Raw genomic sequence first — 17,148 nt, 5'->3', positions numbered from 1 at the left:
TAAATTCCTTGACGGTCACCTGGTCATAACCAAATTATAGGATTCATTAATAAAAATGATAACTGAGGGTTCCCAAACCAAATCCCAGCCCCCGAGACATCAAATACTACCCAACCGGGTACTAGGTCCAACCCCGAGGCCTAAGGTTTGAATCCCCAAGCTAAAAATCACATTTTGGCAAAATTGGCCTTAAGGGCCGCGACCCTCCCCTGCTGCGCCGCGGCGCGCCCTCAAACAGAGAGGGACTCCCCCTGCCAGACGCCAAGGGCCGTGGCGCTCCCCTGCTGCGCCGCGGCGCCCAGCCCAGACCAGCTAAGTCGGCCACACGCACCATAATTTCCCCTGTGCTCCTTCCTCTCAAACCAGCCCCTCAAACCATCTCTAAACCTCCTCCAAACATATAATTAAACCCCCCAAATAACACCCTTAGCTCACTCCCATCAAATCCCAATCAAACCAACACTAAAACCCCCTTTGATTCTCACTTCCCACCTTAAAATCATGAACTGAAAACCAAAAGTAAAACAGAGCACCAGCTGTGACAAATGACCAAAACTCACCTTGAAACCTGTTTTGAACCTCCCACACAAGCTAAATCAAGTACACCAACCCAGCCTTTAAGTTTCCCGTGGGTTAATCCACACCTAGAGCTCAAAACCTCAAAGGAGATAAGGGAGGAAGTTGTGTACGGAAAGGATGAGGAAGTATCTCTGTTTTGTTCTGTTTAAATCTACCACCTTCTACAGCCACTTAAGTCACATATATCCACCCCTAAAATGACAAAATTTCCCTTGTGTCATCTAAAGCTTCTCAAGCTATTCTAGAGGTAAAATTGGTACTTCTCGCTTGACCCGTTAATCATAATTAACGCTTCCCAATTCCCGCTAATCTCAATATTCTCAAACACCAATAATTCATATCTCGTTACCCTAAAATCCCCGGTAACGCTATAGTCATTAATATCACCCCGAGACTCACCCCGAGCCCCGAGCTCAAACCTGTTATGACCAAACCGATAAATCATGTTTAAAGATCGTCTCATGTCGAAATACTCGAACCAATCCACATTATAATGTGGTCTCACAATATATTATAAGCACACAAACAAATATTCAATTATACCCTCAACGGGCCAAATTACCAAAACACCCATGTAAACAAATGTGGACTTTCATGCATGCATTTAACATCATATTATAATATAATTCTCATAAATATGCATAAACACATTTAATGGCGTAATTAAACAGTTATGGCCCTCCCGGCCTACTAATCCAGCCATTAACCATAATAGGGAATCCGGGGCATTACAATAATTTTGTGTAAAATATTGTTAAAAAGTATATAAAAATATCTAAAATTATAATTTAAACAAAGAAATGTATTTGGTTTGGTAATAAGTCCATTGATGGTTAAAGAGGAAGTGGAGGGTTCAATTCTCTATCCTCACATTTTTTTGCAATAATAAAGTGGGCCGGGCCGACACGGTACGAGCACGGCACGACGTGGTCGGGCCCATGGGCCGTGCTGGCCCTACTCTTTCAAAAATGGGTCAGCCCGACCAAGCACGAATTAAATACGGGTCGGGCCCAGCCCGGCCCAAATTGATCGGAGGCACGAAAATATGAACCGGGCCAGGACCCGGCCCACATTTACAGCTTTAAGTGTGATGTTAGGTACCAATAATCCCCCTTAGCAATTCTTCTTTAGAAATGGTGTTTTCAACACCTCCCAAGTCCCACCCACAAACAAACACTATATTATTATTTTTTTATATATACCAGAGGTCTCTTTACAATTTTAGCCTCTCTTCTCTTCAGTTCTGAACTATGAACACTTACAACTTCTAGACCTCTCTCTGCTCTCTACAAATATATTCTCAGCTCTTATCTGAAAGTACTTCTTTTGAATTGCATCTCTTCTTTCTCTGTGTCGACCCTAAACATGGAGGCCGACCACAGAGATGGATTTTCCTTGACCTTGCCTCTTATGTCTGAAGATAAGCATAATGGACTAAGTAGCAAGCTAGAAGAAGTTGAGTCTAACCATCCTCAGGCCACTACAACAAGCTCCACCTCTTTCTTCAAAACCTGTTTCAATGGATTAAATGCTTTATCAGGTTCCACTTTCTACCTAGATTTACTTTTTTTTTTTTATTCTTCACTTTTTTTTAATAGTAAGCGTAGATTTCAATTTCATTTTCAAGATTCAACTGATTTCTTGTCATTTTCACTATTAGAGCTGACAAATTTAGTGGAACAATCATGAATGGCTTTCTTGGATTTTATTTGTAACCACATTTCTCATTAATTTCATAAATCTCTCAATGTTGCTAATTAAGCTTCTGTTGATGCTAAATACCATCATGTCTTTGGTTTTCAGGAGTTGGAATACTCTCAATCCCATATGCACTAGCAACTGGAGGATGGTTAAGCTTGATACTGTTCTTTACTATAGCTACGGCAGCCCTCTACTCGGGCTTGTTGATTAAAAGATGTATGGAATTTGATTCCGATATCAGAACTTACCCTGACATTGGAGAGAGAGCATTTGGAGACAAAGGAAGAATGATAGTCTCCATTGTTATGTTCACTGAGCTCTACTTAGTTTCTGCAGGTTTCTTAATTCTAGAAGGTGATAACTTGTACAACCTCTTTCCTGGAGATGGTTTTGAAATAGCAGGGTTAACAATTGGTGGGAAACAGTCTTTTGTACTGATTGTTGCTCTTGTTATCTTACCAACTGTATGGTTAGAAAATTTGAGTCTTCTTTCTTATGTCTCGGCGAGTGGGGTGCTAGCCTCTGCTATCATCCTCTTCTCCATTGTGTGGACTGGCGCGTTCGATGGAGTCGGGTTTCATCAAGAGGGAACACTGATTAATTGGAATGGAATCCCTACTGCTATGAGCTTGTACGCCTTCTGTTATTGTGCTCATCCAGTTTTCCCATCTCTCTATACTTCCATGAAGAACAAACACCAGTTCTCTAATGTAAGCAAACGCCTTGTTTTTATAGAATTCAATTTAAAATGTAAGCCATTCTGGTTTTCATTTTTTAGCCAAGTCCTTTTGTCCTAAATCCCACCTTTATCTTGTAATGGTTTATCAATTTTCAGTGTCATTTTGATGAAATGACCAGAAAATGATATTTGTGCAATATTTACCCTATTGTGCTTCTAATAAGCTAAAGCTGTTGTTGGTCTGGTTAATGCAGGTCTTGATTCTCTGTTTTGTTATATGCACGGTTGGTTATGCTTCCATGGCAGTATTTGGGTACTTAATGTTCGGGTCAGGAGTACAATCACAGATCACTTTGGATCTTCCAACAGGGAAACTCAGCTCAAGGATAGCCATATACACAACTTTGGTGAATCCCATTGCCAAATATGCTCTAATGGTGACACCTATAATTGATGCAGTCAAAAATGGCTTTCCATGTTTCCTCAACAAAAGATTCTTTGGTCTAATTATTGGCATCGCTTTGGTGATCAGCAGTGTCATAGTAGCCCTTCTTGTGCCATTTTTCGCGTCCCTCATGTCATTAGTCGGAGCATTTTTGAGTGTGACAGCTTCTATCATTATTCCCTGTTTATGCTACTTGAAGATTTCTGGTATTTACCGGACATTTAATAGTGAAATGGTTCTTGTAGCGATTACAATATTAATGGGGGTTGCTGTTACCATAATCGGTACTTACACATCTGTTCTAGATATATTAGTGAATCTGAAAATGTAAAGGTTTGTCTTAGTACAAGGTATTTTTCGATGTAGAAATTGAGACTTTTCCTCTGTCAATTATTGTTTTATTTGACTAAGCAAATAATACTTCGCATTTTTGTAATAGCTATCTTTAGTGATTGTTCATATGAGTTTTATTTGTCGATGTAGAAATCGAGACTTTTCCTGTGCCAATTATTATTTTGGATGGCTAAGCAAATAATCCTTTAACATTTTTGTAAGAGCTATATAGTGTTTGTTCATACGAGTTTCTTCGACTCTTTCTTTTGTAATCTTTCACTCTGTCATTGAACTAATCAGAATTACTTTCCGGTTGTTAAGTCTTATTTGAGTCACCTTCTTCTAGTTGAGTTAAATTATAAAAATGCTAACATCATCCATCATACCAAACTAATTCTAGTCAAGAAAATTATGTCTTGTAAAATAACCATTTGTTCCATTCCAAGCTTCCACATTTAAAATAAGAAAATTAAAAATTGCAGAAAAAACTTGGTTATAAGCTGATCATCTTCATGTGCAAGTTTAGTACATCAAGTAGCTGGTAGATATTGTCATGGTTAGCTTCCAAATCATAGCCAGAGATGAATCTACGAATTGATCCACCCAACTCGATACAACTCTCCCCAGGAAACTTTTTCATCCCCCCAATTCTCATAACCCTTCTCACATCAGCTGCTTCATTCCACATCCCAACTTCAGCGTACATATTTGCCACCATCACAAGGTTCCCACATCTTTTGGGCTCTAATTCAAGCAACCTCTTCCTTACTTTATCTCCCACACCTTCCTCGTCGTTGACACCATGTGTGGTGCATGCACTGAGCAGTGTCCTCCACACAATGGGATCGGGCTCGACAGGCATGTTCTTTATGAAAGTATAAGCCTCAATCAGAAGACCAGCACGGCCTAAGACATCAACCATGGCACCGTAATGTATTATCATTGGTTTAATTCCATGAGTATGCTCCATTTCGTGAAAGTAATGATAGCCATCTTGGACGAGACCGGCGTGGCTACAGGCACAAAGGACACCGAGAAAAGTGACATAGTTTGGAGATATGGTGGAGTTCATCATCTTTGTGAAAAGGGCAAGAGCTTCTTCAGCAAAACCATGTTGGGCTAGTCCTAAAATCATAGCACTCCAAGTCCAGACGTTTCTCTCTTTCAACCTATCAAACAGTAACTTGCCAAAAAACAATGCCCCGGACTTGGCGTACATGTCAACAAGGGATGTACCTAGTTTGCAATTTAGAACCAACCCCCTTCCAATCACTTGAGAATGAACACATTTGCCTAAGCTCAGGTTCCCAAGCTCAGCACAGGCAGAAAGCAGGACTACCATAGTAGTCTCGTCCGGCTCAAACCCACTATTTCTCATTTTCACAAAATACTCAATCCCAGCACTGAACCACAAATTCTCAACACAAGCAGTTATAATTGAATTCCAAGAAACAACACTTCTTTCGAGCATTTCATCGAACACATACCGAGCATCCAAAATCTTCTTGCAAGAACCATAAAAATGAATCAAAGTGTTGTTAACATACACATCGCCGTCCAAACCAAACTTAAAGGTATCCGCATGCGCCTGCTTCCCTTCTTTAAGCGCCGTAATAGTAGTGCAAGCCTTGAAAAGAAAAGGGTAGGTGTGATTGTTCGGTCTAATCCCCCGGAGTCGCATTTCACGGAACACCCAGATGGCCTCTCTGGGTGAATGGCTGGAAGCGTAGGCTCTGATGAGAAAGTTCCATGAAGAAGGCCGTGATATTTCAGAGCGAAAGAGAAGGATTCGGGCATAGGCGAAATATTTGGACGGAGATAATGCACAGAAGCGGACCAGCTCTGAAAGGATAAATGAGTCCAGGTGAAGCCCAAAGAAATGGAGACGAGCGTGAATCTGAGAGAGTTGTTTAACGGAAGAACAACGCTCAAGTAGAGAAAGACAATGGTGCTCGATAAACTGAAATCTTGAATCACCATTTGGGGTTTTTGTTGGGAAGAGGCTATTGACGATTTGGGTTGGAAGCGGAACCATCCATTCATTTGAGATGGCTCTAAATGCTATTAATACTTTATGAAGTCATTCTCAAGTTCTCAATCATGGAGTTGTGTCTATGTAAGTGTCGGTTCTTCTTTACATAATTGTGTTTTTCTTCTGTCGATGCCGTGTTCTGATATTATTAACTATTGTCGTTTTCTAGTTGTTTAACTAAAAAAATCAGATGTAGGATTCAAATTTATCCACACTCGTATCATGCTTTACATATATTTATGCATGTAGCCTAGCCATGCAAGGCTCTCTGTTTTACAAGCTATATAGCCTATACTCGAAGCCTAACTAACTGTACACAACTGTATACTTAAGCCTCAATCATTTGACGGACAGGGGTTTCGTTGACCTTAATCGAAGTTTGAGTAAATTCAGAAAGAATCGCTCTGAACTCATCTCCGCTAAGAGTTTCCTTTTCTAGTAGAACGTCAACTATTTTGTCAATTGCATCTCTGTTATTCCTCACGTGGGTTTTCGCAACTTCGTAAGCACTTTCGATTATACGTCGCACAGAGGAGTCAATATCCTCCGCAAGCTTCTCAGACATGGAGTTTCTGGCCAGCATTCTCAGCACCACGTCGCTGCTTTGCACTGCTGGGTCTGTCAATGCCCACGGCCCAATCTCCGACATTCCAAACATCGTCACCATCTGTTTACACAAACAAAAAGAACACAGTTTTGTTATAATGATCATGCTCTTTCCTTAAAATGATATGATATCGTGTGTGTGTATATATACACACCTGTCTAGCTATCTGGGTGATCTGTTGTAAGTCACCAGCAGCACCAGTGGTTATCTCGGGCTCTCCAAAGATGATTTCCTCTGCAGCTCGACCTCCTAGGCCTCCGACTATTCTAGCGAACAGTTGCTGTTTAGAGACCAGAGTGGGATCTTCTCCTGGCATAAACCAAGTTAGACCACGTGCTTGGCCTCGGGAATAAGAGTTACTTTCTGAACTGGGTCGTGACCAGGAGTCAATGTCCTGAAATTATATTAACCAGAAACATTTAGAAGAACTAGTTTGGATAATTTCTTATAAGACAAGGTTATATAAATCTTCAACTTACGCGCACACAGCGTGACCAACTTCGTGATAAGCCACAATAGTTTTGTTCTTCCCATCGGTCATTATTGTTCCTTCCATTCCGGCCACTATCCTATCAATCGAGTCGTCGATTTCTTTCATGGTAATCTTGTCTTTTCCCCTCCTACCAGCAAGAATGGCGGCTTCGTTCATCAGGTTTGCCAAGTCAGCTCCACTGAATCCTGGTGTTCTCATGGCGATTACGCTGAGAGAAACATCTCTATCAAGCCTCTTGTTGTTGCTATGCACTTTCAAAATGTCTTCTCTTCCTTTGATATCCGGTAAACCTACACTCACCTGCAAGATTTTATGTCAGTCATAATCATAAACAGCCGAAGTTTTCATCTTTAAACAATGTACCGAACATTATGTTATTGTTACCTGTCTGTCAAACCTGCCGGGCCTTAGCAAAGCAGAGTCGAGAATTTCAGGCCTATTAGTCGCAGCAATGACGATTACTCCACTATTTCCACTAAACCCATCCATTTCAGTCAGCAACTGATTCAAAGTCTGCTCTCTCACATCGTTTCCACCACCAATGCCGGTTCCTCTCTGTCTTCCAACAGCATCAATCTCATCAATGAACACCAAACATGGCGAATTCGCTTTTGCCTTGTTGAACAGGTCCCTCACTCTCGAAGCCCCAACTCCCACAAACATCTCGATGAACTCCGATCCCGAAAGCGAGAAGAAAGGCACACCGGCCTCCCCTGCAATGGCCTTGGCAAGCAATGTCTTCCCGGTTCCAGGGGGGCCTACTAAGAGAACTCCTTTCGGAATCTTAGCCCCAACAGCAGCAAACTTTTCTGGCGTCTTTAAGAACTCTACTATCTCTTGAAAATCTTGCTTTGCTTCGTCAACTCCAGCTACATCATCAAATGTCACCCCAGTATTTGGTTCCATCTGAAATTTGGCTTTGCTCCTGGTATAAATAAATAGTGATTAAGTACTTTTACTTTGCAGAAACCATGTCATGAAAGTTTGTAAGAAACTTTGTCAAAATACATACCTTCCGAGGCCAAATGGTAAGTTCGGGCCACCAGCAGGAGTGTTTGTTCCAGAACTCCTTAAGAGTAATGCTCCAATTAATATCAATGGAAAGGCTAAGTTTCCTAACAAGTCGAGTATAGCAGGCCACATGCTGACATCCACTGGATGAGCTGCAAAGTCAACGTTCTTCTCTTTCAGTTTGGTCAATAATTCTCTTGGCAATCCAGGTAGCTGAATTTTAACCCTCTGGATCTTCTCCAATGCAGGACTGTAGATCTCAGCAATAGCCACAGTACCGTTCTCGAAAAGGTCTACTTTCTTTACAGCTCCTTCGTCTAAGTACTCCAAGAATCTTGAGTAGGACATTCTACTTGAAGTTGATGAAGCAGGGCTCTCTGGCTCAGCGGCCTTTGCAGGTCTAGAAACTGAGAACCCTGCTCCTGTAAGGCCCAAAGTAGTATAGTTTATCAAATTTCTTCTACTGAGTTTGAATTCTGAGGGGTTTTTGGGACATGGGTCTTCTCTGTTTGTGAATTTTGGGACATGGGTATCCCTTGAAGTGTACTGGGATTTGCATATTGGAGGGAGTGAGAGGGAGAGAGATAAGGCAGCAGACATATTCTCTTAAACTCAACCTTCTATGTTACCTTTTTTTGGTAGTAATGTAATGTTTGAGAAGTGGGCTTGTTGAAACTGGTTGGGATGGGAGGGAGTGTGAAAGACTTGTTTAAATATGTACAAACTAAGAGACTTCCAGTACTTCCTTTTGTCATTTTTCTTGAGCTGATAAACTCTCTATATGGCTCTTGAAGATTCCAGAACAGTGTTACTAGTTTTTATAGTTCATTGATCAAACTTGAAGAGTCGGTGAAGGTTCCTGAAATTATGTTGGCTTAACACAAACACCGTTTGGACAATTTTGTCTTAGCCACACACTTGGAAGAAGAAAAGTGGCATATTATGGATTAGTGGGTGTCTATGAGTTCTACTAAAGCACACCAAGATACGATGCCACGTAATTAGTGGCTTAACTGGTCACTAAATTATTTCAAAATTTCATTTTAACTTTTGGAAATTTTTTGGTTAACAACTTATTTTATACTAACTTACTTGGCTAGAGTAAGGATCTTATGGATATCACAAAAATTTAGAACCATTTTTCCCCATCAGATTTCTTATCTGTTAGAATAAATGAAGTATAGGTATATAAATAATCTTATACATGTAGGCAGAATAGATATATAGTGCAATGCCCCAAAATGCTTAATGAGGTTTAATAGTTGGATCAGTAGGTCGAGAGGACTATAATTGATTTATTATGCCATTAAATGATTATGTGCATGTTTATGTGAATTATATTATTATAAGATGATAAATGCATGTATGTGGGTCCACATTCGTTCTAAGGGCTTTTTGGTAATTTGGCCCGTTGATGCCATAATTGTATATTTTCATGCATGTTAGTGAATTATTGATAATGCTACATTATAATGTGGATTTGTTCGAGCTTTTCGGCATGAGACTATCTTTTAATACAAGTTAGCGGTTTGGTCATAACAGGGTTAATTTCGGGGCTCGGGGTGAGTCTCAGGGTAATTTGATGATTAGTGCATTACCAGTAATAAAAGGATAATGGAATATGATTTATTGGTATTTGAGAATATTGAAAATAACGGGAATTGGAGGGCATTAATTATGATTAACAGGATTACAGGAGAAATGACGATTTTGCCCTTGGTGGCTGTTAAGGGTTTTATTTAAACTTGGTGGTATTTTGGTCTTTTGACCTAAGGATAGATATAAACCATTGAAGTTGTAGAAGGCTTAAGAAAACAGAGTTTCTTTCTTTCTTCTCCCGTTCATCTTTTCTCCACCTTTTCTCTTTGAATTTTTTAGCTCCATTTGAGGAATTAAGCTGGGGAGTTAAGCCTTGATGGTCTAGGGTTGTGTTCCACCATTGAAGAGGGTTCCATAATGAGCTTGAGGTAAGTTTTTAACCATTGAGACTCTGGTTCTTGCTTTGTTTTCCTTTTGTTTTTCAGTTGGTTCTAGCGCTACAGCGCTAGCCAGGGAAAGCTACCCTGCTTGTAGCGCTATGGCGCTAGGGGGGCAGCGCTACAGCACTACCCTGTTTTTCTAGGTTCTTATTTTGGGTACTTTTGAGGTTTTTTGGCTTGAGGTTTCAATTCCTAAGGCTCGAGATCGAATCTACTAACCGTTTGGGTATGATTCGAGGTCCCGGGAGTGAGGTTTAGGTCAAGAACCTTTTATTGCTCATTTTCATTGATGGAAGTTATATCTTGTTATGACTAGGTGACTGCTAAAGAATCCAAAGGATCGATCGTTCTCGAGGGTCGTTCTTGTATTATTATTTCTCGCTCGAACCAGAGGTAAGAAAACTGCACCCCATATGTGACATGCATGGTTATTAATGAGGCATGTTGAGTGTTTTAATATGGAAATTGATTGCATATTAAATGCTTAGCAATCTTGCTTATCTGTGAATGGCACTGACCTATGAGTCAGGAATCAGAAATGGTGTCAATACTGACAATGAAGTTGTGACTTATTAGTCAAGTTCGGCAGTAGTACTGAGCAATGGTCGTATGGTATTGGCTTATGAGTCAAAAATGGTATTAGCGTGTTTAACGCAAGCCAAAAAGATTAGATCTAATCGACATAAGCATTATCGTCATAAGCATGAAATGCTTGACCGACCTTAAGTTCGATGAACACAAAAGCGCTTGTCTAGTCTAATGGCTAATTACTTAGAGCCAGGGCCAGAAGGCCCAGGTGACTGCATCGTCACATGGCTAAGGGTGCGAAGCCCAAGTTAGTGACTCACTCATCAGTCACTCATCTGATTCAAGTTTGTGACTCCATAGTTACTCATCTGGTTTAAGTTTGTGACTTACTCATCAATCAACATCTGATTAGGGCTACACGCCCCAGCATGATTATTAGAATCTCGATACCATCTGATTAGGGCTACACACCCCAACATGATTATTATAATCTCAATATTAATAGATTAGGGCTACAAGCCTCAGCATGGTTACTAGAATCTTGAAGTGATATTCACTTATCTGTTTTGGGCCATAAGCTCAGTATGATTATCATAATCATCATTTGATATTGTATACATGCAGTAATAAGTTTTCTTGTTGCGCCTTGGCTCACGGGTGCTATGTGGTGCAGGTAAAGGGAAAGAAAAACTCATCAAGCCTTGAGTGGAAATCTTAAGTGGTGATGTGTACATATGCGGTCGTTTGACCACCACGGCCAAGGTGTTTCTCAGAGGAACTAGAGGTTAACCCTAATTTTGCCGCTTAGGTCAGCGGGTTGTAACTTTTACACTGTAATGATTATTTTCGATTGTAAATAACTTGTAAGCGCTTTTATGGGCCCATGTACAGTTTTATGTTTTAAATAAAATATATCCTTTCCTTTTGATCGAGATTTTCACCTTAGCCTATTAATAACACCTAGATGCACGTTTATAACCAAATGACTCAATTAGTGAGTTAAGCACGGTTCAAAGTTCACAGTAACGGTCTTGGAGTAACCAAGGCGTTACAACTTGGTATCAGAGCATGCCAAGGTTTAGGGTTCTTGTAGACTGGCTGGGCATGTGCACTTGCCACTGAAGACAAGCTCGAATCATGGTTTGGTAACTATTTATGTGGTTATATATTTAACTGCTTAAATAAAGTATAAATGCTTTACCTGTCTACAAGAAATACATTGATAAGGCTGGGGCTTGACTACTGCATCATCAGCAAGAACGTGCTTATTAGTACTGATATTGCTAGAACATGCTTATTAGTATTGTTCATTGTGAATTATCAGTTGATACATATTAAATGCTAAATTCTATGAACATGTATCCATTTGTATATCTGTATAACTGTGGAATATGGGTGATTATCTGTTGATCTTGGACCGTGAGGCGGCAAGAGGTTTAGTTATCACTGCTGTTATCCCCAAAAATGGAGATGGATGACGTGACAATAGAGGTGAAAAATGGCAGTACATGGTCCGTAAAAGACACATTAAATAGTCAATAAATACATTGACTCCTCGGAGTTGTGATAAAGTGACCCAGTAGACTGATGAAGAGTTTGACTGCTTGAGAGTGTCACGTCCAAGCCAAGTACATCCGAGGAGCAGTCCAAGTGCCCGGTCAGATCTTGGTCCGATGAAAGGCCAAGGTGAGGTCGAACCTTGGTCTGAGGAGAGCTAAGGAGAGTGCATCCTAGGAGATCCCAAGGGTGTGGTTCGAGGAGACCCCAAGGGTGTGGTCCGAGGAGATCTAAGGAGAGTGCATCCTAGGAGATCCCAGGGGTGTGGTCTGAGGAGACCCCAAGAGTGTGATCCTAGGAGAGCTAAGGAGAGTGCATCCTAGGAGATCCCAAGAGTGTGGTCTTTATGCGTATGTCCAACAAGTGCATGGTTGTCCAAATAAAGAAATGGCATGCTAGAGGAGAGTGCCATGTTAGAGGAGAGGAGTGCATGTCCTACCACCATGCACATGTCCGACCAGCAAATGTTTGTCCTACCAACAAGTGTATGTCCTACCAGCACTTGCATATGTCCAGCATGCATGTGTCCGACCAGCACTTGCATGAGTGGTCAGTAAGAGATATGGATCGACCAGATAGAGGAGGACTAAGTCAAGATTCCCAGTAACGGCTCTAACAAGAACCAGTCTTGGCACACGCGGGAATCCCTCATTCTTCGCTCAAATTGAGGATTCTGTTGTATTTTGAATATTTCTAGTAATTTAAATATAATACGAATAATAAAATATCTCGATTCTAGGGGGATATCAGTTTCTGATCCCAAGCTTATAAATAGAGGGTTGGTGGGATCAGAAAGGGACTTTTGGCAATTTGAGAATTGGTCTGAGTTCTAGAGAGAGAAAGTGCATTTTTCTTGAGAGAGAACCCTTTTTGTATTCCTGAAAATTTACACTGAAGAAACTCAGTTGACACTGGTTCATCTGATCTTGAGTGTAGATAAAGTAATAAAATCTCTAAGTGGATTAGGCTATTACCGACTATCGGGGCTGAACCACTATAAAAATCTTGTGTGTTATTTACTTTTCTTGATTAAACTGTCTGTGTCATTTAAATTCTCTTGAATGTTCATCGCTTGTGACGTTCTCACGTCGTTGGCTAAAAACACAGTCAACAACTGCTTAACTGGCTGCATTGATTGTTTCAGCACAGTATAAGTTATAAGAATGATTCCAAGACAGGCAGATTCATCAGATGGCCAGGAAGATCAAGGCCAGAATAACAGATAGGGTCAAGAGAATGACCAGAATCAGATTCCACAACCAGCTCCTGATAACTGGCAACAATTGTTTAATGACTTGCAAGCCAGAGTTTTGAGGCATGAAGAAGAAATCCGCCTCCTGAGACAACAAAAAATTCCTCCAGGGAAGGTTTTTCCAGAGGCACCACCTGTATCGGTGCTAATAGTTGAGCAACTGCTTGAGGTTGGAAGCAAATGAGAGCCTTTTTATGAAAGGTTCAAGAAACAGCAACCTCCAGTATTTGAGGGCAGTGCAGTGCTGCTAAGGCAGATCAATGGATGAGTATGATTACCACCATCATTGACTTCATGAGGGTGTCTGGTAATGAGAGGGTGGCTTGTGCCACATACATGTTTCGGGAGGATGCCCGAATTTGGTGGGAGGTTATATCCCAGACCTGAAACTTCAATGCCCTGAGTTGGGAAAAGTTTCAGATTCTGTTTAATGAGAAGTATTACAATGATGCCATCAGGGTTGCAAAGGTTGAAGAGTTTATCAAATTACTTCAGGGGAGTTTATCAATGACTGAGTATGCCTTGAAGTTTGATAGATTGGCAAAGTTTTCCATGGAGTTGGTGCCCACTGATGGGACCGGAAGGGAGAGGTTTCTCCAGGGGCTACAACCTAGATTAGCCCGGGATGTTCGTATCACCACTGTGAAAGGAGTTACTACCTATGCACAGGTGGTTGAGAAGGCACTCACAGCTGAGAGTGCAAAAAACAAGATCTGGCGGGACAATGTAGCCAGAGGAGAATTAAGGTGGACAGGTCCTCCATTTGTGGGTTCTGGTAGGGGTGGAGGCCCCGGTGATCAGAAAAAGGAAGGTTCCTGATACCTTCCCAGCTCCAGGTCTGGATCGGCGACCACGTGGTATTTCAATGGGTCGTCAGGGTGGCAGTGATGCCTGGAAGACTTATCCTGAATGCCCTAGGTGCAAGAGGCTCCATTTGGGGGAGTGTAGGGCAAAGGCCTGCTTCTTATGTGGGGCAGTGGGACATTTCAAGAAATATTGCCCTAAGGCAAGAAAGGAAGAACCCAGAAAAGCAGACAACCGGGCCCTAGCTCGAGTGTTCGCATTGACACAAGCAGAAGCTGAGGCTTCACCCTCAGTAGTTACAGGTCAGCTTCTTAGTGATGGAACCCCTTATACTATTTTGATTGATTCTGGTGCTACACATTCTTTTGTTGCTAGTAGAATTATTGATAGACTGTGTAGACCATGTGATTATTATGTTGTGGGGTTTGGAACCTTATTACCCACTGGGGAGTTAGTAGTATCCAGGAGATGGGTCAGATCTTTGCCAGTGACAGTGGAGGGCAGAGAGTTATCAATGGATTTGATAGAGTTAGTTATGACTAACTTTGACATGATTATTGGTATGGACTGGTTAGTGAAGTATGGGGCAACCATAGATTGCAGAAGGAAGATGGTCACATTTGAGCCTGAAGGTGAGGATCCTTTTGTGTTTGTTGGTATTGTGCATGGACCCCGCATACCTATGATTTCTGTTTTGAGGGCTAGAGATCTATGGCAAGAAGGTTGCATAGGATTCTTAGCCAGTGTGGTGGATACCACTCAGGTCATGCCAGTGAGACCAGAAGAGACCATACTAGTCTATGAGTTTCTGGATGTGTTTCCAGAAGATTTACCAGGGTTGCCACCACATAGAGAGATTGAGTTTGTGTAGAACTGGCACCAGGGACGGAGCCAGTGTCTAGAGCACCTTATAGAATGGCCCCAGCTGAGTTAAAAGAATTGAAAGTACAGTTGCAAGAGCTATTGGATTTGGGTTTTATTAGACCTAGTTTCTCACATTGGGGTGCGCCAGTTCTGTTTGTTAAGAAGAATGATGGTTCTCTGAGGATGTGCATTGATTACAGAGAACTGAATAAGTTAACAATTAAGAACAAGTATCATCTGCCAAGGATATATGATCTGTTTGATTAGTTGCAAGGTAAAAGGGTATTCTCAAAAGATAGACCTTCATTCTGGTTATCATCAGTTGAGGGTCAAGCAGGGAGACATACCAAAGACTGATTTTCGCACTAGGTATGGGCATTATGAGTTCTTAGTCATGTCATTTGGATTGACTAATGCCCCAGCTTCTTTTATGGATTTGATGAACAACGTGTTCAAGGATTATCTGGACCAGTTTGTGATCGTCTTCATCGATGATATTCTGGTTTATTCTCAGTCAGAGTCAAAACATGGGAAACATTTGAGATTGGTTCTACAGAGACTGAGGAAGCACATATTGTTTGCAAATTTCAAGAAATGTGAGTTCTGATTATCTCAGGTATCTTTTCTTGGGTACATTGTCAGTAGGGGGGATTAAGGTAGATCCAGCCAAGATTGAGGCAGTCGGAGATTGGCCAAGGCCAAAGAATGCTTCTGAGGTTAGAAGTTTCCTTGGGTTGGCAAGTTATTACAAACGTTCGTGGAAGGGTTCTCTAAGATTGCCACTTCATTGACTGAGCTGACACACAAGAACAGAAATTTGTGTGGTCAGACGGGTGTGAGAACAACTTCCAGGAACTAAAGCAGAGGTTGATTACAGCTCCAGTTATGAGTCTTCCAACAGATCAGGAGAAGTTTGTGATGTGATGCCTTACATCAGGGTTTGGGTTGCGTTCTGATGCAGTCAGGGAAGGTGATCGCTTATGCCTTACGTCAACTAAAAGAATATAAACAGAGATATCCCACTCATGATTTATAGTTGGCGCCTGTGGTCTTTTCATTGAAGGTATGGAGGCATTACCTTTATGGGGAGAAGTGTGAGATCTACACTGACCACAAGAGCCTGAAGTACTTCTTCACGTAAAAAGACTTGAATATGAGATAAAGGCATTGGCTGGAGTTAGTAAACGATTATGACTTTGAGATTTTGTATCATCCAGGAAAGGCCAATGTGGTAGCTGATGCTTTAAGCCGGAAGGGTCCGTGTTAAGTTTTCAGAGAAAGAAAAAATAGCTGGAAGTAATTCCTGTATATTGATCTTACTGATTAAAAATGAATCAACACCTTTTATACAGAAGAGTTGAAAACTAACAGAGCTAACAAAGTTGCTTAGTAACAATAAAACAGAAAATAGATTAACAACTTTAACAAACTTAGAAGTAACTAAGTAACTAACTCCTTAACAGCCCCTTTCAAACTCAATGTTGACAATGAGACAATAGTGAGTTTGTCTTTTAGATCAGAAAATCTGGAGTTGGACATTGGTTTGGTGAGGCAGTCAGCAACTTGATTAAGGGTTGGAACATGGTTGACATAAATTTGATGCTGCAAAACTTGTCCCGAACAAAATAGAGGTCAATCTCTATATGCTTTGTGCGTGCATGAAAAACAAGATTGGTAGCGAGCATAACAGAGCTGAGATTGTCACACTAGACTGTTGGGGGTACAGACAGTGGCACATGAAGTTCATCTCATGCTAAGACTCAAAACTAACCCAATCTCGATATCCTCACTGAACACAAAAAAAATATTGGAACTGCCAAGCTATAATATTTGTTTGTTTCTTTGACTGCCAAGCTATAAGATTTCCTCCAAAATAAATGCAAAAACCTGTTGTGGATCTACGATCATCCATATTCGAGGCCCAGTCAGCATCACTATAAGCTTGAAGATGCAAAGTGTGAGACCTTTGGAGATGAATACCGTGATCCAATGTACCAGTAAGATAGTGAAGCATCCTCTTTACTGCAATCCAGTGAGAAGCAAGTGGATTATGCATGAACTGTGCAACTTTGTTGACAGAATAAGAAATGTCAGGCCGAGTAACAGTGGCACACTGAAGAGCACCGACAATAGATCTATATAAAGTGGCATCTTGGACAGGATCACTGCCATAATTTGAGAGTCTCAAACCAGCATTCATGGGAGTACTTATTGGTTTTGCATTTTGCATCCGAGCTCTACAAAGAAGATCCTGGACATATTTTTTCTGTGACAAATGAAGACC

The 17,148-nt window shown here is 41.1% G+C and overlaps 1 protein-coding gene and 1 pseudogene across 1 annotated transcript; one reads left to right on the top strand and one right to left on the bottom strand.

Moving 5' to 3' along the window:
- The first annotated feature begins 1,782 nt into the window (after positions 1-1,782).
- Positions 1,783-3,906, top strand: LOC133817988 (amino acid transporter AVT1I-like). The gene is made up of 3 exons (XM_062250662.1): positions 1,783-2,119; positions 2,383-2,990; positions 3,214-3,906. Exons 1-3 carry the CDS (start codon positions 1,945-1,947, stop codon positions 3,733-3,735), a joined length of 1,305 nt encoding a protein of 434 aa, XP_062106646.1. The 5' UTR covers positions 1,783-1,944; the 3' UTR covers positions 3,736-3,906.
- Positions 3,907-4,146: 240 nt separating this feature from the next.
- LOC133817989 (ATP-dependent zinc metalloprotease FTSH 6, chloroplastic-like) lies at positions 4,147-8,714 on the bottom strand (annotated as a pseudogene).
- Positions 8,715-17,148: the final 8,434 nt, after the last annotated feature.

The sequence above is a fragment of the Humulus lupulus genome, chromosome 2 (genome assembly GCF_963169125.1).
Source record: "Humulus lupulus chromosome 2, drHumLupu1.1, whole genome shotgun sequence".
In the NCBI taxonomy this organism is placed as follows: domain Eukaryota; kingdom Viridiplantae; phylum Streptophyta; class Magnoliopsida; order Rosales; family Cannabaceae; genus Humulus; species Humulus lupulus.
The sequence above is the reverse complement of the archived record's forward strand: the minus strand, read 5'-3'. Positions and strand labels throughout refer to the sequence as shown.